Source organism: Myxocyprinus asiaticus, chromosome 35 (assembly GCF_019703515.2).
Source record: "Myxocyprinus asiaticus isolate MX2 ecotype Aquarium Trade chromosome 35, UBuf_Myxa_2, whole genome shotgun sequence".
NCBI lineage: Eukaryota > Metazoa > Chordata > Actinopteri > Cypriniformes > Catostomidae > Myxocyprinus > Myxocyprinus asiaticus.
The window spans coordinates 12,659,402-12,684,977 of NC_059378.1; the positions used below are offsets into that span (position 1 = coordinate 12,659,402).

A 25,576-nucleotide genomic window follows, 5' to 3' on the forward strand; every position below is an offset into this window, starting at 1 on the left:
ATACCTCGAGATGACATACTGGACCCCACCCTACTTTCCAACTTCCACGATACTCACCTAGACCGTCCAGCTCCTCGCGGGCGTGGTCGTCCATGGCGTCGGGAAGCATGTCCTCTGGAACGGTCCATGGAGGGGGGGTAATGTCACAGATCTACCTGACACTCCTAGCATTAATATCCTACCATCCCTCTCCCCTGATTACTGATGACCTGCACCTGCCTCTCATCACTGCATCAATCAGCTCCACTACTTAAAAACCCAATACTCCTTCCACTCTTCGTCTGGTCTCGATTCAGAATACAGACTCACATTCCTGTTATCGCTGAAAGCCTCTCCGAAGACATTCCTGGGCAATCTCTTCCTGATTCCTCTCCTTCGCTACTCCAACAATTCCCAAGGTCACTGTTATTCACATCCTCTCTGTGTTTGTTATTCTATAACATGCCAGTTAATCTCTGTTGTTGTTTTGTTTGTTTCAATAAACACCTGCCACTGGGTTCAACATCATTTTTGAGTCTGGGTATCTGTGAAACTGGAGTCTTATGGATTAATTTTATGCAGATTTTTTGTGCGTTTTGGAGCTTAAAATTTTTGGTACCCATTCACTTGCAATGTGAGAACCTACAGAACTGAAATATTCTTTTAAAAATCTTTGTTACCGTAGAGCAGAAGAAAGTTAGTCATACACATCTGGGATGGCTTGAGGGTGAGTAAATGATGAGAGAATTTTCATTTTGGAATAAACTATCCCATTAAGCAGAAAAGGTCTCCACTGGCAAAACACTACAGTGGAGGCTTAATTGTTTATTGTAAACAGGTTTGGACACCTGAAACACTTGGACACCTGAAACACTTGGAGCTGTGACTTGTGGTCGAAATGACCACAAGTCTTACCTTTTTACACAGGACTCGATCATGTCACTGGACATGAGTTTGAGTCGGGTCTCTAGGTGTTTTGCGAATTCTTCTTCTGGCCAGTGCAGGTCTCTGATGAAAGTTTGCAGGGCATCCAACTTCCAAAACAAATCTTCTGATGTCCCTGAACCATTACTGTCAAGACCAGAACACGTGCAGAGGAGACAGTCAGAGGGATATGCAGTTAGTTATTTTAGTCAAAGCTGTGGATCAAAGAACTTAGGAGGGACAGCTCAAGAACAGGTCAAGGTTTAGGAAGGTCAAGGGGTGGGAAGGGTGTCAAAGGAGACAAAACTGTTTCAACACCAGTGTGGAGTTGGATGACATTTGATTTTGTTATTTTTACCACTTCTCCATATTTACTCAGTTATAACAGAAAAGATGCCCTTGAGGCTTCAAACCAACCTTATTGACGATCGCTCCATAGTAAAAATAAGTGGTTAGCCCTTAAATAGCTGATAACCAATCAGGCTGGTTCTTTGAGTACAGGAAAGGCAAACACAAGCACACTGAGATCAAAGGGGAATCACAGATGGTTAAAACTAATTGAACTGGTTTATAACAATAAAGAGAGACTGACTCTTATGCCACTCCTCACAGCCCAAGCAAAGAGTCCTCAAACAGCCAGTAGGCCAAGGCATCTTCAGTGGAAACAGATTTTAAAAATGTCAGAAGCATTGAGGGGAGCTTCAGACTGGGTTCACATTTGGTCGGAAGACTCTAAGAGCGCTTTCACACCTGGTTCATTTAAAGGTTTTCCAAATCACAGCAGATTTATTTGTACTTAAGTTTTAGTCAGCTGTTATGAAAAGTAATTCGAGACTGGAATAAATGTTCAAACTCAGTTATGTTAAACAGGGTCGTCTAACAATGATGTCAATTGTAAATAAAAAATTTAGAAGTAAATCTTAAATTACTGAAACTAGTTGAATGTTTCAAGCAGTTGGATATTTGCAATATGGATCCAATTAAGACTAAAATTTAAATACAACTTCATTGAAGGTTTCTCACATAATTTTTTAAATAGTCGCCAGTCACCAAAGTCCTTTTAGAGTCCTGCCATTTGGTTTCAACTGAAAAGAGATGCCTGTTGCACTGAAGCTTGTGTCTCACTTCAGTGCATTTTCTGCTACACCGTAGATAAGGGAAAAGGGAAAGGACCAAGAGTGGGGTCGGGGTGATCTTTCTCTATATTCCCAACTTCTGCACACTGTATCCTTAGACAGGGTACAGGAACAGTGCTGCTACCCAAAGGCCCTTATACCCAGCAAATATAGCAAGAGTGAAGACTACATTCAGCACCTATATCCTATTTTATACCAAAAAGGGACAGGAAGAAGCTGTTGGAGAGATACAAGGCTTGTAAGCACCATGATTAACAGTAGGTTAAATTTTTAGACTGATTCATGACCAGATACCAATGGAGAGCATTTAATCATTTGACCATAATGTTTATAATCCTGTTGTTTAAAGGTGAAGTGTATAATTTTTGTACCACTAACAGCACCAAACAGAATTGCAGTCTGTTTGTTTGAGTGACCCGACTAGGCCGAAAGTTGTTTTGAAAACAGTTATTATTTTTGCTATTCTCTTTGGTGCCACTAGTGGCACAAAAATGACATACTTCACTTTAAATGCTTAGCTATCAAACCCAGCCTGATCTCATGACAATTATGTGTCTGTGGCGAATTTTTTTCAAAATGATATTACCTTGTTCATTACATGTATCGTAGCAGTTCCGAGGTGAAATACCCACTGTGTGGTGCCTAAAGCAAGATAAATTTTCTCTAACTGATGAGGTTTTGAAGGTTCATGCTCTATTGAATTTTAAATTAACAAAACCTACCTCCCTACCCTAATCCTTAAACCTAAATCTACCTAATAGTGCCGAGTAGGGGTGTTCAGTGAAGCCATTATCTGTATTTGTATCTATATCTGTTCATATGACAAAATTATCTGTATCTGTCTTAAAACCAAATGTGGGCGGGGCTTAAACCGGAAGAGCGTCAAAACTAAATGAAATGCCCATTTTTCAATGTTACTCTTACATTTATAGTTTCTGTTAATAAAATATGCATTGTATATGCCTTTTCATAATGATAGCCTGATAATAATAATAATAATAATAATAATTATTATTATTATTATTATTATTACTATTACTATTATTATACAACGTCATGGTTACTTTCGTAACCTCCGTTCCCTGATGGAGGGAACGAGACGTTGTGTCGATGTACTGACACTAGGGGTCACTCTTGGGAGCCCCAAACACCTCTGCTTTTTTTGAAAAAAGGCCAATGAGAATTGGCGAGTGGAATTTGCATGCCACTCCCCTGGACATACGGGTATAAAAGGAGCTGGTATGCAACCACTCATTCAGGTTTTGTGCTGAGGATCCGAGACAAGGTCCCGGCCATTTCAGTGGGTAGTTCAGCGTTGTGGCAAGAGGGACACAACATCTCGTTCCCTCCATCAGGGAACGGAGGTTACGAAAATAACCATGACGTTCCCTATCTGTCACTCACTCGACGTTGTGTTGATGTAGTGATACTAGGGGTCCCTATACAGAATGCCACAACTATCTGAACTGTTACGTGAACTGGCAGTGTGTGAAGGGCAGACCGCTGTGTCCCCCAACGCTCTTATTAGTGTCGAACGGTCCTACAGGAACAATGGACTACCCAACAATAGGGACAGGCTAGCCCAGCCGAGGCCTCTTTTCCTCTCTTTTCTCCCCAAAAAGAGTGGAATTTGTTAAACGACTGGGAGCCATAAGTGTCTACGTCGGGGGGTGTCCCTCCCAAGGGGAAGACACAGTGGAGACCACACCCTGCCCAAAAAGAGGGGGGGTATTTTGAGTGGAATACGTCACATGGTCTTACCGAGTCTGTCGGAAGTATGTCATGTGGAGAGGTCCCATGGTAGGTCCTACCCGAAGGGGGAGGAGTTTCTACAGAGCATGGCGACCGGGGGCAGAGGGGTCTCTGCCCAAGGAAGACGCAGTTTACCGACAGGGAAACGCTTTTGCGGAAGATATCACATGGGGTAGCCTTGGGGGAACCAGCACATATGGAGCACCTACCTCAGTACAGGGTCTCATTAGCGCACGTACTGGGCCGGCAGTGAGTTTCTCTGCAAACTCAACTGCCAGAGGGCTAAGGAGGAAATTCATCCAGGGATCACAGTCTGTGAACACGACTGGGAGTCAAGAGTGCACACCTTCACCTCAAGGGAGGGGAAAGGCGCTATGCGCAAATGGTACACCCGGCCAGCTGTCCCGGAACTCACCTGCTCGTGCCTGCCAATACACAGGACGAGACCGGCTAAACCCGGAGATTGTAGAACCTTGCAAAGGTGTTGGGTGCTGCCCGGCCCGCTGCTCTGCAGATGTCTGCCAAAGAGGCTCCACTGGCCAGGGCTCAGGAGGCCGCCACACTCCTGGTAGAGTGGGCTCGCATGCTCTCCATGACTGGTATCCTTTTGCATTGCAAGTGCAATGCTTTATCATTTGAGCTACCTCAAAATTTGGTCTCACTTGCACAAGCTTGTAAATGAAGATGGTTATGTAATGCAAACGTCTATTGTCTATTTATAAAAAGTACGTGTTTATAAACTGATAATCTGCCGTTTTACTTCAGATTTATGTGAAAGGGAATAAAAGTAATTTTTGTTGTAGTGCTTCTAGTGTTCATTTCACCAGGAAACTGCTGCGATATGTACAACAAGCCACAAAAATCCTTTTGCAAAAATGTAGGTGTAGTATCGTAATTCCATGAGACCAGGTTGATCAAATCACAAACATGTTTCTATAGCATGGTATTTGTATCGTCCAACCCTTCAACATGCTTAGGGGTAAAAATTTTCTATGGGTTTTTTCCATGCTGTGGCCTTAGCAGTGACATAACTGAAATTGTAAAAAATTATAGGTCTAAGGTCTTTTTAAAAAGCTAGTACACCCAAAAATGAAAAAATCTGTTAACATCACTGTAATGTTATTTCAAACCCAGATGACTTTCTTTTTTCCATGGGACACAAATAGAGGTGTAGAGGCAGTACGTTAGGGACTGTTCCAGTTACCATTCACTTTCGTTGTATGGACATTCTACCCAACATTTCGTTTTGTGTTCCATGAAAGAAAGTCATACATATGGGGTCGGGTTTAATTTTTGGGTAAACTATCCCTTTAAGTTACTAATATTTTATGTGTGAAGTGTTTTGGCAACCTTTGGTGTTTACCTGCCATTACACCTTAGACATGGAATGTTTACATGGAGTGTCATTCAGGATGTGTAAGTGTGTGTGTGCGCAAGTTGTTGTTTTTTTTTCACAAGTTATTTCACTCTTATTTGGAAAATGGCAATATCCTCAGGTTTAGAGAATCGGTTTTTAATTATTATATCTAAATATACGATAAAATTCCCTTGGTTCACCTCTGTCAACTCCTTAACAACAAAAGCTTAATTCATATGCAATTAGTAAGAGGAAAGCTTTTACACATGTTAGAAAATTGGGGATTCTATATGTACTGTTTTGAGAAAAAGTTTGTGAACCCCTTGGAATTACATGGATTTCTGTACAAACTGCTGCTTAATCTACATATTTAACTTACAGCAACATATACAATATTTTACATTGCCATATCTCTATTGACCGAAACAAAAACTATGGAGAAATCCTGTGAACCTAAAGGATATTGGGCTCTTGCAAAGCATCAGTTTATCTATGACAGAATGTCAAGGCATCTGATTGTCTTTGTTATCCCCTGACGTGCACAGCTACACATGTACATGTTTCAAAACATAGTAAATCAACAACAGATTAGGTTCAACAGGGGAGAAAAGAAAAAAAAATCTCTGTAATTTAGAAAGAAATGTTGTGGAGTGTGAATCTGAAGTTAAACTATTTGCTCAACAGAAATATATGGCATTTTACAATGTTGTGTGATGTTTTAAATGGGACATCTTTATTCATGATTTGATTTATACATTATTTGAATTAAGATTTTATCAGATTTTAGAAATTTAAATCCTAGCAAATCCAAAGCTTTTGAAAATTTAGTGATGAATCATTTATTTGAACCGATTATTTTGAATGATTCAATCGAACCGATTCTCAAAGCTTTGGCAGGTCGCTAAAATGTAAGGAATGATTTTGTTTATGAGTAAAACTGTAAAATGGAAACAATTAACAACATTTGACACAATCTATTTAACCTAATAGTGAAAATATTCAGCAATTTCACTACAAAAATAAGATTTAGACTTCTGGGAACATTTTAGTGATAGCTCGATTTGAAATTTTTTTTTTTAACCGGTTTAATGAAACGAACTGTTTGAAAGAACCGATTCGCTAAAATGAATCAGACTTCCCAACACTAACTTTTTTATCATTTAAGATAAAATAATAATAATTAAAAAAAAAAAAATTTATGCAGTTTTTTCAGTTATGTTGTTTGAATTAAATCTGTATGCACTTGATTGGGAGTAATTCCTTATTGAATTTAAGATGTACTAATCCTGATATGTTCATGCTAAGGCCACACATGCATGTATTAGAATCCAGTACAGACTCAGTACACACTCTGTTTCTGATAAACCCGGCATCCAGTTGGGGGTGGAAAAGCTAGGCATTTGCATTGCCGGAAGATTAACTGACACTGGTAGATTTGGTACTTTAGGCATTTGTAGGTTCACATTTGGTAGGTTGACACTGGGCAGATTACTTGTTAAACTCCTGTGGAAAGAGAATAAACACAGAAAAAAAGACTGATGTGATGCAGATACACAGATGAATTTGGGGTGATGAAGATAAACAGGATTTAGAGTGCAAGAAGAGGAATTAATTCAGAGATAGGAAAAAGATGTGATTGTAGAGATGTGTTCTTTAAAAAAAAAAGTGCAAATGAGAGGGGAATAGCGAATCATATCATCACCACTTTGGATCTGATTTTAAGAGAAAATACACACAAAGCATTTTTGCTAAAGTGCATGTTGATGGCATTAGTTTTACATTCTTACAGTCAAACCTTTGCACAATCAACATTCAAAAGAAATAATAATAAAAATACAAAAAATGTCTTACTTGACAGGTTCCCAAGACTCTCGTTCAAATCCTCTGTGTATAGACTGAGCTATAGAGGACTCCATTAGATCCACATACCTCACCACCAGAGGGGCGAACAAGTCTTGCAGGTGCTTATGGAACTTCCCATTACACAAATTATCTGAGAAAGTTGGAAAGAGAGAGAGAAGAGTGAATGAATGCTGAAAAACAATAATATCAGTAAATGTTTGACTAAGCACAATGAATCTGAAAGAATGATGGTGGAAATAAGTGTTGTGTTTTGGTGACTAGTGATAAGAGACACTCTTCCCTCTCTCAATCTCTCTCTCCCTTACTGTACTCAAGGTCAATCATACACAGTAGGTGCCATGTTTGTTTGTTTCCCTGATTGCTCTGTTCCAATTAGCCACTTGAGCGGCGGCGGTTGTACACTTTGTTGTGTTTGTCCGCAAGCGAATGGCCGGGGCAGTGGGGTCTCTCACGCTTCTCTGTTTTAGACATCATTAGCAGCATGAATGGCTTCTGTTTTAGTGCCTGTCTGGTGTTATGGCTATTTCATGCCTAGTCCAGTGCTACAGGCAGAGGACGATAGTGACCTTCCATGTTGAACGTCCTATCCCACAGATCCAGAGCACGCTGTAGGCTGTGGCTTGTTGGTGTTTGCTTGTGTTTGTGTGAGTATACTTGTGTGTGAGAGGACCAGGGGGTGTTGTTATGTGTCTCTGTAGCTAGTGTTAGAGCTGTTACTTTACATTAGTGTGTGTGTATTTTGTGTTGAGAAGAGCTCTCTAATAAAAAGTTTTGCTTGGTCTTTTTCTGCTGGAATGCTGCATAAAAGACCCTATATAAAATGCAATCTTAGCTGTTTCTGTTTCAAGAGAATGAAGCTATTAGGAATCATTTGAAATTGTTAATTTAAGCAACTATTACATAAATAATATGACAGTATCTCTTATACAAGCATACAAATAGGATTTTTTCCCGAATGGAAGGTTACATGGTTTAAAGATCAATGTAAGAATGATAGTCCGAGCCTCGCCTCAAGGTACAAAATCAAGATGTGCCTCAATGTTTTGTGACAGGTGGGTAGCATTTCTCTGAGAGACTGGCTAATGTATAATGATGTGAGTGGCACAATGCGCTGCGCGACTTGTTTATAGTAAAAATATATATATATATATATATATATATATATATATATATATATATATATATATATATATATATACAGTTGTGCTCAAAAATTTGCATACCCTTGGAGAATTGGTAATATATGTACCATTTTTAAAGAAAACATGAGTGAGCAGGCAAAACATTTCTTTTATTTCTTATGGGATTCATATTCAACTGTAGGTTATAACAGAATGGCACAATCATAAAACAAAACATGGCAACAAAGAACAAAATGAAATGACCCCTGTTCAAAAGTCTGCATACCCTTAGTTCTTAATACTGTGTATTGCCCCCTTTAGCATCAATGACAGCATGCAGTCTTTTGTAATAATTGTCTATGAGGCCCCAAATTCTTGCAGGTGGTATTGCTGCCCATTCGTCTTGGCAAAATGCCTCCAGGTCATGCAAAGTCTTTGGTCGTCTTGCATGAACTACACGTTTGAGATCTCCCCAGAGTGGCACGATGATATTAAGGTCAGGAGACAGTGATGGCCAACCTTCAACTTTTTCTGCTGTAACCACTGGAGGGTCAACTTGGCCTTGTGCTTATGTTTTTTGCTGAATGTTTTTTGTTTCTGGCACCATTCTGCATAAATTCAGAGACTGTTGTGCATGAAAATCTCAGAAGATCAGCAGTTACAGAAATACTCAAACCAGCCCATCTGGCACCAACGATGAACTAATCAGCCAATCGTGTGGCAGCAGTGCAGTGCATAAAATCATGCAGATACCGGTCAGGAGCTTCAGTTAATGATCACATCAACCATGTGATCTCAGTGATTTGGACTGTGGCATGATTGTTGGTGCCAAATGGGTTGGTTTGAGTATTTCTGTAATTGCTGATCTCCTGGGATTTTCACGCACAACAGTCTCTAGAATTTACGCCAATTGGTGCCAAAAACAAAAAACATCCAGTGAGCGGCAGTTCTGTGGACAGAAATGCCTTGTTGATGAGAGAGATCAACAGAGAATGGCCAGACTGATTCGAACAGACAAAGTCTACGGTAACTCAGATAACCGCTCTGTACAACTGTGGTGAGAAGAATAGCATCTCAAAAGAATGCTATTCTGAGATGTGGGTTGGGGCTGTTTTGGTGGCATGAGAGGGACCTACACAATATTAGGCAGGTGGTTTGAATGATGTGGCTAATCAGTGTATATATATATATATATATATATATATATATATATATATATATTCTGCTGGGAGAGCAAGAACTAGAAAAAGCAAAAGAGGGAGAGAGAGAGAGAAATGGGAACACTTGCAAAGAAATCTGCAGTAGAAAAGCAGTAGGATAGTGGTGAAAAATCACCAGCCATAAATATTTCTTATCTGGCCATGAAACTTTATTTTGTACTCGTTCTTTAAATATTCAGTACTGTTTTCCATGCAGTTTTAACTGTCTCACAGCTCTAGCTATAAGTTGTAAGGTGGGCCAAGTGACAGTTATGGTGGCTTGTGACTTAATAGCGCTTGTGGCATAATAGCTCCATCATTATAACAGGAGCGTTGTTCTCTTGCATCGCTCTCTGCTGGCATGTCTAAAGCCTTTCGCCTGGCACCGCAGAGAGTCCTGTGCACTCACCTCTCGACAGCCCGAAGACATGGCAGTATTAAACCTATTCTGAGTCCGGTACACCAGGGTATATGTATATACAGTTGAAGTCAGACGTTTACATACACCTTAGCCAAATACATTTAAACTCAGTTCCCTATCTGTCACTCACTTGACGTTGTGTCGATGTAGTGACATTAGGGGTCACTCTTGGGAGCCCCAAACACCTCTGCTTTTTGAAAAAAGGCCAATGGGAATTGGAGAGTGGAATTTGCATGCCACTCCCCCAGACATACGGGTATAAAAGGAGCTGGTATGTAACCACTCATTCAGATTTTCTCTTTGGAGCCGAGCGGTTGTGTTCAGCGAGCTGAATTACTCTGCCAATCCTTTCACCTCAAAAAGCTGTTGGATTTACGGCGCATTACAGCGGTTTCTCCCCGTCTTGCATTGGTGAAGTGCAGAGAACGCCCCTGGGCACTTCAGCAGCTAAAAGAGTATATTCTTCCTACTGAAAGAGTATATTTTCCCTTCTAAAAGAGTGGCATTAATAGAGAGCGTCTTTTTAAAGATGCCTCTCCGTTTGTGTGTATTTCCTGGTTGCGGTCGTTACCTCTCCGCTTCCGATGGCAATGATCACGGTCTTACGTGCTTGGGCGCTGCCCACGCGGAGACAGTGTTCGTGGATGGGTCATGTTCTCCGGGCGGTGAAGGTCACGGTGCAGGCTCTCGGGTAGGCAATGTCCACCTGGTGGTCCAGGAGCGCCACCTATGGCTCAACTTGGTTGAGATGAGGGAAGCTGACAAGGTACGGTTCCTTCCAGGTCAGCCTGTTCTGCAACACCGTCGAGGACTTCGCCCAGCAGTTCTCGGTGGTGAAACGGAGGCTATTCAGCACATCCTGCATCGGCGCAGTTCAAGACCTCGCACCTCATCTGCTTGTCGCCAAGGGCATCCTCCTGCCACAACAACACCGGCTCCGCCACAGCCCACCCCCGCGGCCCGGCCCCGGCGCAGAGCCACCCGCAGGAAGCAGACACCACCCGTCTCATGGCCGGCCACCAAGAACCCGAGGAAGGCTTCGAAGCGCCCCTGAGATGGGCGACCCAGGCATGTGGAGACATGCTGCAGGCCTAGAGATGGTAAGCAGACCACACTGTCCCCCAGTGGAGGGCCGGGAGGAGAATCCTTTGCCTTTTTGTTGATTCGCCACATGCCCGAAGGGTGAGTATCAGGAGCCAGGTAAGTGCTTCGATGTCCCTGGACTTAGCATGGCCACGGGGCTCGAGCCCTCTCGACGTGGTGCCTCAGGCTCCACCCTGCCGCAAGGCCCCACCCACCGGTACATTCGAGATTGTCCCCTTGGTCCCCCTCGCCCGCAGCTTGGACGCGTGGCTTGCACTTCCCAACCCGTGGCGATGGCTGACCCAGACTGTCCGACTCGGCTACGCGATTCAGTTTGCCAGGTGCCCGCCCAGGTTCAGCAGTGTCCGCTTCACCTTGGTGAAGGGCGAGAACGCCGCTACCTTGCGTGCGGAGATCGCTACCCTTCTACGGAAGGGTGCGATAGAGCCTGTCCCTCCGGACGAAATGAAGAATTATAATTAATTAATAATTTATAATTTAATTATAATTAATTTTCTTTATTCATCACACATTATACATTTTGCACATATACAGTGAAATTCTTCTTTTTCACATATCCCAGCTAGGCTGGGGCCAGAGTGCAGGGTCAGCCATGATACAGCGCCCCTGGAGCAGATAGGGTCAAGGGCCTTGCTCAAGGGCCCAACAGTGGCATCTTAGTGGTGCTGGGGCTTGAACCCCCAACCTTCTGATCAGTAACCCAGAGCCCTAACTGCTGAGCTACCACTGCCCAAGGGGTTTTACAGCCCCTACTTCATCGTACCGAAGAAAGGGGTGGGTTGCGGCCAATCTTGGACCTGCGAGTATTGAACCAGGATTTTCATAGACTCACGTTCAAGATGTTGGCGCAAAAACACATTCTAGTGAGTGTCTGGCATCAAGATTGGTTTGTGGCGGTAGACCTGAAGGATGCGTACTTCCACGTCACGGTTTTACCTCGACACAGACCATTCCTGAGGTTTGCTTTCAAGGGCCGTGCGTACCAGTACAAGGTCCTCCCCTTCGGCCTGTCCTTGTCCCCTTGCTTCTTCACGAAGGTCGCAGAGGCAGCCCTTGCCCCGCTAAGGGAAGTGGGTGTCCGCATCCTCAACTATCTTGACGACTGACTAATCCTAGCTCACTCTCAGGATGTGTTGTGTGCGCACAGGGACCTGGTGCTCAGGCACCTCAGCCAGCTGGGGCTTCGGGTCAACTGGGAAAAGAGCAAGCTCTCCCCGGTTCAGAGCATCTCTGTCTCGATGTCGGCGCCTCATGAACGAGCACGCACGATCTGTGCTGAACTGTCTGAAGGCGTTCAGATGGAGGACAGCAGTTCCACTGAAACTTTTTCAGAGGCTCCTGGGGCATATGGCATCCTCAGCGGTGGCCACACCACTTGGATTGATGCATATGAGACCGCTTTAGCACTGGCTTCAGACTCGAGTCCCGAGATGGGCATGGCACTGCGGGACACATCGCATGGTTGTCACGCCGATCTGTCACCTCCTCTTCATCCCTTGGACCAACCTGCATTTCTATGGGCAGGGGTTCCCCTAGAGCAGGTCTCCAGGCATGTCGTGGTTACGAAGGATGCCTCCAAGAGGGGCTGGGGTGCTGTATGCAATGGGCATGGCCCGCAGCTGCGTTGGCACATCAACTGCCTCAAGTTGTTGGCAGTACTGCTTGCCCTGTGGAGATTCCGGCCATTGATCCAGGGCAAGCACGTGTTGGTCTGGATGGACAACATGGCAACAGTAATGTACATCAACTGTCAAGGCAGTCTACACTCCCGTTGCATGTCACAACTCGCCCGCCATCTCCTCCTCTGGAGTCAGCAGCGCCTCAAGTCACTGCGAGCCACTCACATCCCGGGAGACCTCAACACCGTGGCGGACGCGCTGTCACGATAGGCTATGCTCAGGGGAGAGTGGAGACTCCACCCCCAGGTGGTCTAGCTGATTTAGAGTCGATTCGGTCGAGCACAGGTAGACCTGTTTGCGTCCCGAGAATCCTCCCACTGCCCGATTTGGTACGCCCTGACCGAGGCACCCCTCAGTATAGATGCGCTGGCACACAGCTGGCCCCTGGGATTATGCAAATATGCATTTTCCCCAGTGAACCTAATTGCACAGACCCTGTGCAAGGTCAGGGAGGATGAGGAGTAGGTCGTTCTAGTAGCACCCTACTGGCCCACCCAGACATGGTTCTCAGACCTCATGCTCCTCGCGACAGCCCCTCCGCCCGGCGAATTCCCCTGAGGAAGGACCTTCTTTCTCAAGGACGGGGCACCATCTGGCAACCGTGACCAGACCTCTGGAATATCCACGTCTGGCCCTTGGACGGGACGCGGAAGACCTAAGTGGCCTACCACCCGCGGTGGTAGACACAATCACTCAAGCTAGGGCTCCCTCTATGAGGCACCTGTATGCCTTGAAGTGGCATCTGTTTGCTAAGTGGTGTTCTTCCCGACACAAAGATCCCCAGAGATGTGCGGTCGGAGCGGTGCTTTCCTTCCTGCAGGAGAGGCTGGAGGGGCGGCTGTCCCCCTCCACCTTGAAGGTGTATGTAGCCGCCATTTCGGCACATCACGATGCAGTGGATGGTAAGTATTTGGGGAAGCACGACTTGATCATTAGGTTCCTGAGAGGCACTCAGAGGTTGAATCCCTCCAGACCACACCTCATCCCCTCGTGGGACCTCTCTGTAGTCCTTCAGGGTCTACGGGGAGCTCCCTTCAAGCCCCTGGGGTCAGTTGAGCTTATAGCACTCTCTTTGAAGACTGCCCTCCTGACTGCGCTCACTTCCATCAAGAGGGTAGGGCACCTGCAGGTGTTCTCTGTCAGCGAATTGTGCCTGGAGTTCGGTCCGGGCTACTCTCACGTGATCCTGAGACCCCGACCAGGCTATGTGCCCAAGGTTCCCACGACCCCTTTTAGGGATCAGGTGCTGAACCTGCAAGTGCTGCCCCAGGAGGAGGAAGACCCAGCCTTGGCGTTGCTGTGCCCGGTGCATGCTATACACATCTATTTGGATCGCACGCAGAGCTTTAGAAGCTCCGAGCAGCTCTTTGTCTGCTTTGGTGGACAGCAGAAAGGAAGCACTGTCTCCAAACAGAGGACCACACACTGGGTCATTGATGCCATCGTGATGCATATCACATTCAGGACGTGCCGCCCCCATGGGGTTACGAGCCCACTCGACTAGGAGTGTAGCGGCCTCCTGGGCCCTGACCAGTGGCACCTCTTTGACAGACATCTGCAGAGCAGAGGACTGGGCAACACCCAACACATTTGCGAGGTTCTACAATCTCCGGGTTGAGCCGGTTTCGTCCCGTGTATTGTCAGGTACGAGCAAGTAAGTTCTGGGACAGCTGGCTGGGTGTACAACTTGCAAATAGCGCCTTTCCCCTCCCTTGAGGTGAAGACATGTGCTTTTGACTCCCAGTCATGTTCACAAGCTGTGATCCCTGGATGACTTTCCTCCTTAGCCCTGTGGCAGACGAGTTTGCGGAGAAACTCGCTGCCGGCCCAGTACGTGTGCTAACTAGGCCCTGTGCTGGGGTAGGTGCTCCACATGCGCTGGTTGCCCTTACGTAACCCCATGTGATGTATTTTCCGCAAAAAAGTTTCCCTGATGGAAAACTGTGTATTCCTTGGGCAGAGGCCCCTCTTCCCCCAGTCACCATGTTTGTATAAACTCCTCCCCCCTCGGGTAGGACCTACCATGTGACTTCTCCACATGACATACTTCTGACAAGACTCGGTAAGACCATGTGACGTATTTCCACTCAAAGTGCCCCCCCTTCTCTGGGTGGGGTGTGGTCTCCCCTTGGGAGTGACACCCCCCCAACTTAGACATTTATGGCCCCCAGTCGGTTAACAAATTCCACTCTTTTTGGGGAGAGAAAAGAGGAAAAGAGGCCATGGCTGGGCTAGCCTGTCCCTATTTATTGGGCAGTCAACTTGTTCCTGAAGGACCGTTCGACGCTCATAAGAGCGTTGGGGGAGATTACTTGACGGCCTGGTGCGCTGGCTACGAGTCACACATCGGTCTGCCCATCTCGCACCGCCAGTCCACATAACACAATTCAGCTAGTTGTGGCGTTTTGTATAGGGACCCCTAGTGTCACTACATCGACACAACGTCGAGTGAGTGACAGATAGGTAATGTCCTGGTTACTTTCGTAACCTCCTTTCCCTGATGGAGGGAACAAGACGTTGTGTCCCTCTTGCCACAACACTGAACTACCCGCTGAAATGGCCGGGACCTTGTCTCGGCTCCTCAGTACAAAACCTGAATGAGTGGTTGCATACCAGCTCCTTTTATATCCATATGTCCAGGGGAGTGGCATGCAAATTCCACTCGCCAATTCCCATTGGCCTTTTTTCAAAAAGCAGAGGTGTTTGGGGCTCTCAAGAGTGACCCCTAGTGTCACTGCATCGACACAACATCTCGTTCCCTCCATCAGGGAATGGAGGTTACGAAAGTAACCAGGATGTTTTTCACAATTCCTGACATTTAATCGTAGAAAACATTCCCTGTCTTAGGTCAGTTAGGATCACTACTTTATTTTAGAATGTGAAATGTCAGAATAATAGTAGAGAGAATTATTTATTTCAGCTTTTATTTCTTTCATCACATTCCCAGTGGGTCAGAAGTTTACATACAATTTGTTAGCATTTGGTAGCATTGCCTTTAAATTGTTTAACTTGGGTCAAACGTTTTGGGTAGCCTTCCACAAGCTTCTCACAATAAGTTGCTGGAATTTTGGCCCATTCCTCCAGACAGAACTGGTGTAACTGAGTCAGGTTTGTAGGCCTCCTTGTTCGCACACGCTTTTTCAGTTCTGTCCACACATTTTCTATCAGTTTGAGGTCAGGGCTCTGTGATGGCCACTCCAATACCTTGACTTTGTTGTCCTTAAGCCATTTTGCCACAACTTTGGAGGTATGCTTGGGGTCACTGTCCATTTGGAAGACTTATTTGCGACGAGCTTTAAATTCATGGCTGATTTCTTGAGATGTTGCTTCAATATATCCACATAATTTTTCTTCCTCATGATGCCATCTATTTTGTGATGTGCATCCATCACTCCTGCAGCAAAGCACCCCCAAAACATGATGCTGCCACCCCCATGCTTCATAGTTGGGATGGTGTTCTTCGGCTTGCAAGCCTCACCCTTTTTTCCTCCAAACATAACAATGGCCATTATGGCCAAAAAGTTCCATTTTTGTTTCATCAGACCAGAGAAAATTTCTCCAAAAAATAAGATCTTTGTCCCCATGTGCACTTGCAAACTGTAGTCTAGCTTTTTATGGTGGTTTTGGAGCATTGGCTTCTTCCTTGCTGAGCAGCCTTTCAGGTTATGTCAATAAAGGGCTCGATTTACTGTGGATATAGATACTTGCCTACCTGTGTCCTCCAGCATCTTCACAAGGTCCTTTGCTGTTGTTCTGGGACTGATTTGCACTTTTTGCACCAAACTACGTTAATCTCTAGGAGACAGAATGCATCTCCTTCCTGAGCGGTATGATGACTGTGTGTTTATACCTGCGTACTATTGTTTGTACAGATGAACGTGGTACCTTCAGGCATTTGGAAATTGCTCCCAAGGATGAACCAGACTTGTGGAGGTCCACAAATTTTTTTTCTGAGGTCTTACTTTTGATTTTCCCATGATGTCAAGCAAAGAGGCACTGAGTTTGAAGGTAGGCCTTAAAATACATCCACGCAGGCCCGGTTCTACGGGCGTGCTTGAGGGTGCTTAGAACCTTAGAGCACCCTCAATTGCAAACCAGGGCAAACTACTGCCCAAGGGTCGATTTATCATGAATATTTTTATTAGAGCTTTCATTTATCTGGCTTTGGGATCTAATGCGCATCCACAAGCTTTTAATATGCTCAGGGTTGCCAGATAATAGATTCAACACCCCAATCAGAGATTTATACTTGCACAAATTGGAAATATTTCACTTTATGTCATACTTATTGTATGTAATCTGGCAACCATGCATGCGAGTGTGCACGCTTTCTCCTCTTCGAAAAAAAGAGAAGCTTGGCTCTCAATAGTGCAATATTATGCTCAAAGAAAAGTGTGATGCAGCCACTACATGTCCATTTATGAGGCTGCATGTGCTGTTTAGTGGTAAGTCTGCGAGCAAACCTTTTCAGTGATGATCTTCGCATCATTCGCACACAGAGGGGACATGTGAGCAAAACCAAGTGAAAGAGGAATATGTTTGTTATTTGTGAAATGCTGAAGTCCCTCACACCTGAATGCGAATGTTACTCTGGCAGTATTAATTTATCAGTGTCATGCAGCCTGTTTTATTCAGTTGTGTGCTGAATGAGATGCCAAACAAACCATTGACAAGACCCACATCATGACCCATGAGCGTGTAAACAGGTTGATAATGTTTTGAGAATAAAACAACTTTATCCACTTTGAGGCAAACATTAAAATAAGCTTTAAGAATCTATAATTTCCAAATATTTTATTTTACTATTAAACCAGGCTGATGTAGAGTGTTAAATTGAATACTAAATTACCACTGCATTGAAAATACATGGTAAAATAAACAATAATTTTATTCAGCCTTTATTCAGTTTTACTAACACATGATAGAAAAGTAGCAGCAAAACTTCAAGCAATCGCAGAATGGTCCCATCAGTCTGTATACACTTCAGAAAATTGTGCATCATTCATTGAGTGCATGAGTGCATTTCTACTTCTGGGCTTAAAAGATACAAATATGCAGAACTTTTTATCATCTCTCTTCCATGTTCTACTTAACGGCTGATGTGGCCCCGTACCAAAATAATTGCACACCCCTGCTCAGTTGAATATTTAAGACTAATACTGTAAATTGGCAAGCAGATTTCCTTCAATCCCAGCAAACACAAAAATCCCTGCATTTTGTGACCACAAAAAATGCTGCATCCAATTTATAAACGTGCATGATTTTGCAAATCAGTATGTCCTAATCTGCAGGCACAGCATTTTGCTGTCATTTTCAGTGACAGATCATGTGGAAAAAATGAAGCAATAAATGTTTTGTACATTTAAATAATAATAATAATAATTCTTAACGTTGTTTTAGTAGCATTTATACATTATTTAATCTATTACATTTTTTTAAAATTACAATATATATCCCCACTTTATACAGAGCACCCCCACGAACCGGGCCTGCATCCACAGGTACACCTCCAGTTCAGTACACCTCCTATCAGAAGCTAATTGTCTAATTGTCTAAAGGCTTGACATAATTTTCTGGAATTTTCCAAGCTGCTTAAAGGCACAGTTAAAAGTGTATGTAAACTTCTGACCCACTGGAATTGTGATATAGTCAATTAAAAGTGAATCAATCTGTCTGTAAACAATTGTTTGAAAAATTACTTGTGTCATGCACAAAGTAGATGTCCTAAATGACTTGCCAAAACTATAGTTTGCTAATATTAAATCTGTGGAGTGGTTAAAAAATGAGTTTTAATGACTTCAACCTAAGTGTATGTAAACTTCGGAATTCAACTGTATGTAAGGGATAGTCTACAGCTAGGTGGCGTTAAACAATTTTAATGCCATTTAAATGCATGACGTGGAGGCAAAGAGTTGTGGATTATCCAGTTTTTTCCATGGTCACTTGCCAAAAATTATTAGTTACAGCTGTCATTGCTTTTCAGAGCAAATTTTGACTGGAAGAACAAAAAATAATGGTTCATTTTATTGGTTAATTAAGAATAGGTTACCAGACAACAACCTGTCAAGCTGTGCAAAGAATGCCACAAGGATAATTAGTCCACTGCAGCCCATGACAATGTGGCTTTAGCACCATGGACAGCACCCCATTGACTTCAGTTCATTAGAGACATGATAAGGCCTTGAGCAAACTGTTTACATTTAATGAGTTGGTTTGAACCCCTACAGGTTATATTATTTGGCCCTTAATTATTCTATATAGTCTCTTAGAGTCCTGCTTTGTTGTAATTTCATTTACATAAATTACTGTAGGCATGTAATATGCTTTACTTGCAAAACTGCACAACAACAGCATGTGTAGATTGAGGATATGGTCCACAATTTCCAAAGCCATAAGTTTATCATAAGGATGATGATACAGATGTTGATTAGCCTATTACAATCAACAATTACTAATGATAATCTTAACACAAATTGATTTTTTGTCAACAAATATATTTAATTTGACAAATCATTGAGAATATAATGTTAACACTTTACAATAAGGTTCCATTTGTTAACATTAGTAAATGTATTAGTTATCATGCACTAACAATGGTTGATGAACAATATATTTTTACAGCATTTATTAATCTTGGTTAATGTTAGCATATTAAAATACAATTGTTCATTGTTAATTCATAATGAATAATTAATTTTAACATATACAACTTTTGATTTTACAAATGTATTAGTATATGCTGAAACATTTACATTGGCCAAGATTAATAAATGCTGTAAAACTATTGTTCATTGTTAGTTCATGTTAACTAATTTTGTTATCTAATGTTAAAAAATACAGCCTTATTCTAAAGTGTTTCCAATATGTAATGAAATAAATACGGGCTGAAAAAATATGCACAAAACTCCTTTGCTCAGAATATCAAGCTGCTTTCTTTTACTATTGCAAATATTTTGAAAACTTAATTTAGTTTTATTTATTTAGTATAATTTTAGTTTAATATTTTGTATTAAAATGAATGTACCAAGTAAAATACAATTTAAGATTGAAAATATTTTCTGTAGTAATTGACTCGTAATTTTGTATTGTATTTCAGTTTGTAAAAATGTGTTGTAAAACATTGACAGCAATGCATTTACAATGAAAGTCTAGGGGGCACAAATGCTATTGGTTATCTTGTATTTAACCTGGAATATTCTTTTAATACAGAATAAAACCTAAAATGGCCCAGTCCAGAAAACAAAAGATTCTTGTAAAATGCTCACAGTCAGTGCGCATGTAGTCATTTAGCAGCTGAAAGAGTGGGAAGCTGTCCCAGCTGTCTGGGGGTTGGACCTCCAGTGCTGCGTCCATGTCCACAGCATAGAGAGACAGAAACGTCTCAGCATGTTCAACCATCAGATCTGACCACCATGCAAATGCCTGCAATGAGAAAGACAAAAAAAGGGCAATCAGTCACGTAATAAAAAGATATGCATTGAGGATCAGCTTTCTTGTAATATTTAAGGGCAGTTTTTAATCTTATCTTTTAATCATTAATGACAGATATATTAAATGCTTCTGTGCACTTCAGAAATGTTAGCTACTTTTTAAAAATCACACTGTGGTCTTCAGAGACTCCTGAACAGCATTGATATTTACACATACAATCACATTCTGCTGCAACGAACAGTGGTGAAATTTTATGATTTCATCAATATTGGGTCTGTGGAGTGTCATGAGGTTATTTCATGCCCCATAAATCCATGCACAGGAATTTATGCCCTTGTCCCAGAAACATTCCCAGCAAGCAGCAGCGGATGTGATTAGCAGAACAATCTCAGTAGTCAGTATTATTTATCAGCTCAACAACAAAATAATTTGATGAGCACTGGTGCAATATCGCACCGTCTTCTGTAATGACAATCAAGTGAGATTTCAGCTGCTGATCCAATTGCCCTGCTGTTTTTTTTTTTTTTTTTTTTTTTTCTTGTTTTTTTTTTGCACATTTAGCCCAGAAAAACATTTTCAGTGAAAAGTAAATGTAGATCATGGATTCTTCTCCTTAAAGGAATAGTTCACCCCAAAATGAAAATTCTGTCATTATTTACTAATGCAGCTTTTGCTATACAACAACAAGTTAATAATGACCAGTGCAAGTTAAGTTATTATTTACTGATAATCTTCACCTCCGTCAAAGCTTTAAAAAATGACACATTGACGTCACTGACACCAAAATAACATTGGTTCCCACATGTGTAGCTACTGAATGCAATATGAGTCTCCTTTTTTATTAATTTATGAAGCTTGACAGCCAAATTCCCTATGAATTGTACTTAAATGGCAAGAGCTGTGTAAATATTTTTCAGATATTTCTCATTTTGTATTCCATGGAAAAACAGCATAGGGTAAGTAAATGATGACAAAATCTTTTGAGTAAACTATTCCTTTAAAAGGCATGCTCTTGTCATTGACCATTCAAACAAACCTTCCATACCAGTATGCTTGAGATAAGTACTCGGTTCTACTTTCTTGCAACACCCTCCCAAAACACACAGAAAAGTGCATTTATAAAAAGGCTTGAATATTTGTAGCTACAGCTGGTAAGTGAAGCTAGCAGACCATACCAAGCTGGAGGACACAGAACAGAGGAGAGTTTGGAGTTTATTGGGGTTGCGCAAGGGTGAAAATGAGACCAGTCTCATTTTCATTGAGGTTTATTGGGGACTGCCTCCACAGGAGAAGCACTTTAATCCTCGTGCTTGTGGAAACACAAGCCACTTGCTCAACGCTCCAGAGGGACAGTTAACCAGGGAAAGGATGGGGTGTCCAGGCAGAGATGCAGGGGAAAGATTAAGAGGAAAAGGTGGAACTCCCTCCATCCACGGTGCAGGAGCGTTGTGTCATGCACATGGAAGGGGGCTCTAGGGTCTACATACCTCTTTACCCTGTCCAACGTTTCCCAGCCAACAAACAAGTAATGAAAAACAACGAGAGTTACAATGAGATTTTCTTTTACCTATGTCTTGGTATGAGAATGTCATCATCATAAATACTTCAAAATTATCTTTAAAGATGCAAATTGAAAACCATTATACACATATGAAAACAGTCAAGAGTGAAAAGAAATTTGACAGTGAATCTTGATCAAAAGGATTAAAAGAATAGTAATAAGTCTTATGCTTAAAACAGTTCAGTACACATGTAATGATTCTGGATTTTAGTTTTCAAGCTCTGTGGAATTGTTACAGATGCAGTAAAAAAAAAAAAAAAAAAAAAAAAACACATGTACTTCCATTCAACACCATCTGCCAGATTGACTGAATTGTTTTGTGCATGTATATCTTGTACATGTTTACATTTGAACATGCAATTTCAGTGACACTTCGTAAAATACCACAAGCAATCCCGTGCATTTTAGATGTCTTGTTAAGAATGGTTTTGCATGTGTTTAATGCTTTAGTAAAACTGACACCAGGAGTGTAGATCATATTTTAATAAACAAAACAAAATACAAAACAAAAAGTCTGTTGGAATAACATTATTGTACAAAACAAAAACAATAACAATATTGGAATAACAGTATTGAAATGGAACGGAACAGAACGGGACTGAACTAAACTAAACTAAACTAAACTAAACTAAACTTTAAACATAAAGCCTGTTGGAATAACAGTATTGAAAGTGAAGTAAAGCAAACGTAAAGTCTGTTGTAATAACAGACTTGAAATGAACAGATTCATGTAATATTTCACACAAATACAAAAATCGCTTCTTAGTAATTTTGCCCATTGACTATGATGCCTAAAAACTGGAATGCACTCATGCCATATGACAATAATTTCAGTTTAGCCAATTCTGAAGATTAATAGTCAATTCTGCACTAAATCTATCTAACAGAGTTGGGCTAAATTCTGAATTTAAGAACTGACTCCCTTCGAGTTCATTTCAGTTTGAATTTTAATTTAATTGGCCACGCCCCACAGGATGTTAAACTAATGAAAGGAAGAGGAATTTACTGAATTGCAATTTAAAGAAATTACAAAATCAACACTATCACACAGTTTCTATCTATCTATCTATCTATCTATCTATCTATCTATCTATCTGTCTGTCTGTCTGTCTGTCTGTCTGTCTGTCTACCTATTTTAAGTCATTTGATCTCATTATGATATGGCCCCAGTATCATGGATTAAAAAAGGAACAAATAACTCCTGTTACACCTCTTTATGGGAGCAGCCAAATTAATTTAATTCTTAATCTCAGAACTTCAGAATTAACCAAACTGAAATTATAAAACCCAGACCCTGCAAGTGCCTGAATCCTGGTTTGCTATGCTCATGTAATGCCTTATCCAGGGCAGGCCAGATCATGAGGCAGGCATTCAAGAGCAGGGTAAGGCACTGATGAAAAAATAAAAAAGTCTGAAATACTGTACCGCCTGACCTCCTGTACGTGGCCCTGTAGCCTGTGGAGCACATAATAAAAAATAAAAAAAAACAGAACACATATATATACTCCACTTTCAAGACGTTGAAAGCTGCTCTAATGGGAAACGCTACACACACACACACACACACACACACACACACACACACACACAAAGTGCTAGAGGCCATTTCGGGGCAGTTTAGTGTTGTCAAAATGTTCATGTTTTTAAGAGTTGTGTCTTATTACTCTAGAAGCATTGTTCACTTCATACAAATGTGTGCCTGATATGTACTATATGTAAACTTGTTTCTTTGCATGCTCGTATTTATCGATGCATGTAATATGTCGTTCACAACGTCTCTGGTACACTCACCTCTGCATGATGTTCCTCATTCTGCTGAAGCACCTCTATGACCAACTCGGCCAGACGGAGTGTGTCCTCAAGCTTTTTGGCAGGTGTGACTAAGCGCCCTACATTTTCTGAGGCACAAAGGTAAAACGATTAATTTGGACACACAGTCAGACAGACTTGCTGCCTCAAGTAAATTCTACTGATGCATTTTTGATGCAATTTCGCTGCACTGGGATATTTAAACTTAATGTGTAGATAAGTCTGCCATTTAGTGCAATACAGAAAAGATATCTTATGTCTTAATGCTAGTAATTGGTTAAAATTTTAAGCCTTATACAACAAATGTCAAATCACAAGCATAAGTGCTATCAAGGCACAAAAAAATTTGATTAAAATTCTAATTACAGGGGAGGAAAGATAAAGTTCCCGATTAAGTTCTACGTTTAAATTTGAATTTCATAAATGCAAACTCTGGGGGGAAAATGACTTAATGAACCACAAATTAGCAACTGCATATATCAACTCTGCTGTCTTGACACTCTGTCAACACTCAGCTATGCAGACATTAACCATAATGAGTCAATAAAGAGCAATGCAAGTATAATGAGTCAAACCAAGGAACTGAATAAAAGATAGGATAAAAAAAAATTTTAATAAAAAAAAAAAAAAAATATATATATATATATATATATATATATATATATATATATATATATATATATATATATATATATAACAAATACAGTATGTGATAGTCATCATGCATAATGTTCAGCACATGCACGAATTGGTGTCATCTCATTTCCTACCTCTCTCTCTCTCTCTCTCTCTCTCTCTCTCTCTCTCTCTCTCTCTCTGTCAATACTCTTTCACTTCATAAAAACATGTCATACTTATAAAGTACCCTTCATCGTCTTTCTCATCTTCACCACTTAAAAGATTTCTTCTGTCAGCTGACGACATGAAGAACGACAGTAGTAATTAAAACAGGAAACATCTCTTCAGCTTCCAGAGTAAAGTTTAAAGAACAAAAACTATGACATTAAATAACTACTTTTAAGAACTAAATAGTGGGCTGTTGTGAATATGGAAATATGTTCTTTGTTTTTTAGCATGATGAATACACAACAGAACATAAAATGTGAGGCAAACAGTTCATGTGACATACTGTTGGCTAAAGATGGGACTGCAAAGTAAACACACATTGATGAGACCGTGGTGCATGGATACATTTTTTTTTATATACAAACTATATAGCTTCAGTATTGGCTGAGAGGGTGTTTGGACACCATTTTCGAAATATTAGAAGAGTGTCTGTATTTTTTGTAGACTACACAACAGATTTGTTTGCCTAGATAAATTGCAAAAACTGCTTGAGTGTTGTCAGCTTTGAACAAAGAATTGTCAAAGAATTGTTTGTGCTCTGCCTGTTTTTGAGGTCTCTCAGAGCATCATTATTTGGCACTTTGAAGGAGGAACACAAAGACAGGCAAGCAAGGAAGAAAAGCCATTTGCTATGTGATGAATATCAAAACAATTAACATCATTTTGAAGAATTACACCCTCCTCTCAGTCAACAGTGCCTACATCACTAAACACAAATCACACGCCCCCTGATTGTGAGTTAACCCTCTGACCTATCCTCTAATTGTATCTCAGTCATCTTCAGCTCCTTTGGTACAATCGTGTTTAAAAAAAAGTCACATTTATGGTCAATTAAGGGTTACTGTCCATGCAGGGTTTTTAACATTTTGTCAGAGAAATGTCATGTAGTGCAACATCAGGTACTTCAATATCAAAGGGAAGAATATGTCATTAGCATTTTTTATCTTGGGATTATGTTCCAAAACATCTGGATACTTTCTTTTGTGTACAAAAACAAAAATGTAAGTACCTGATTTGCCTGATTCAAGACTTTTTAGGCCTTAAAGGAATATTCTGGGTTCAATACAAGTTAAACACATTCGACAGTATTTGTGGCATAATATTGATTACCACAAAAATTAGTTTTGTCTTGCCCCTTTTTTTCTTTAGAAAAAGCAAAAATCTGGAAGTGGAATGTGAATGGGCCAATCCATAAATGTTAAAATACTCACTGTTTCAAAAGAATAGCCACAAGACATTAACAATATGAGTGTTAACATGATTTTAGTGTGATAAAATCAATTACTAACCTTTTTCTGTGTAAAGTTATAGCCAATTTTACAACTTCATTGCCATGATGATGTAATGTCAACAAACCCTAAAACAACTGTAAAAATTATGATTTAAACAGCTTT

At 41.3% G+C, this 25,576-nt stretch overlaps 1 protein-coding gene across 3 annotated transcripts in view; it reads right to left on the minus strand.

Annotated features, from left to right (window-relative positions):
• The window catches only part of cadpsa (Ca2+-dependent activator protein for secretion a), a 165,354-nt gene that overhangs the window by 33,975 nt on the left and 105,803 nt on the right, over positions 1-25,576 (minus strand). Inside the window, exons 19-24 of one of the 3 annotated variants that reach the window (XM_051672688.1) lie at positions 23,319-23,425; positions 22,953-22,982; positions 19,801-19,957; positions 7,000-7,141; positions 6,499-6,651; positions 895-1,050 (exon numbers count right to left, since the gene is read on the minus strand). In XM_051672688.1, the coding sequence (XP_051528648.1) occupies positions 895-1,050; positions 6,499-6,651; positions 7,000-7,141; positions 19,801-19,957; positions 22,953-22,982; positions 23,319-23,425 (745 nt within the window). The remainder of the gene's footprint in view (positions 1-894; positions 1,051-6,498; positions 6,652-6,999; positions 7,142-19,800; positions 19,958-22,952; positions 22,983-23,318; positions 23,426-25,576) is intronic. The other 2 variants (XM_051672689.1, XM_051672690.1) reach the window with 2 other exon arrangements.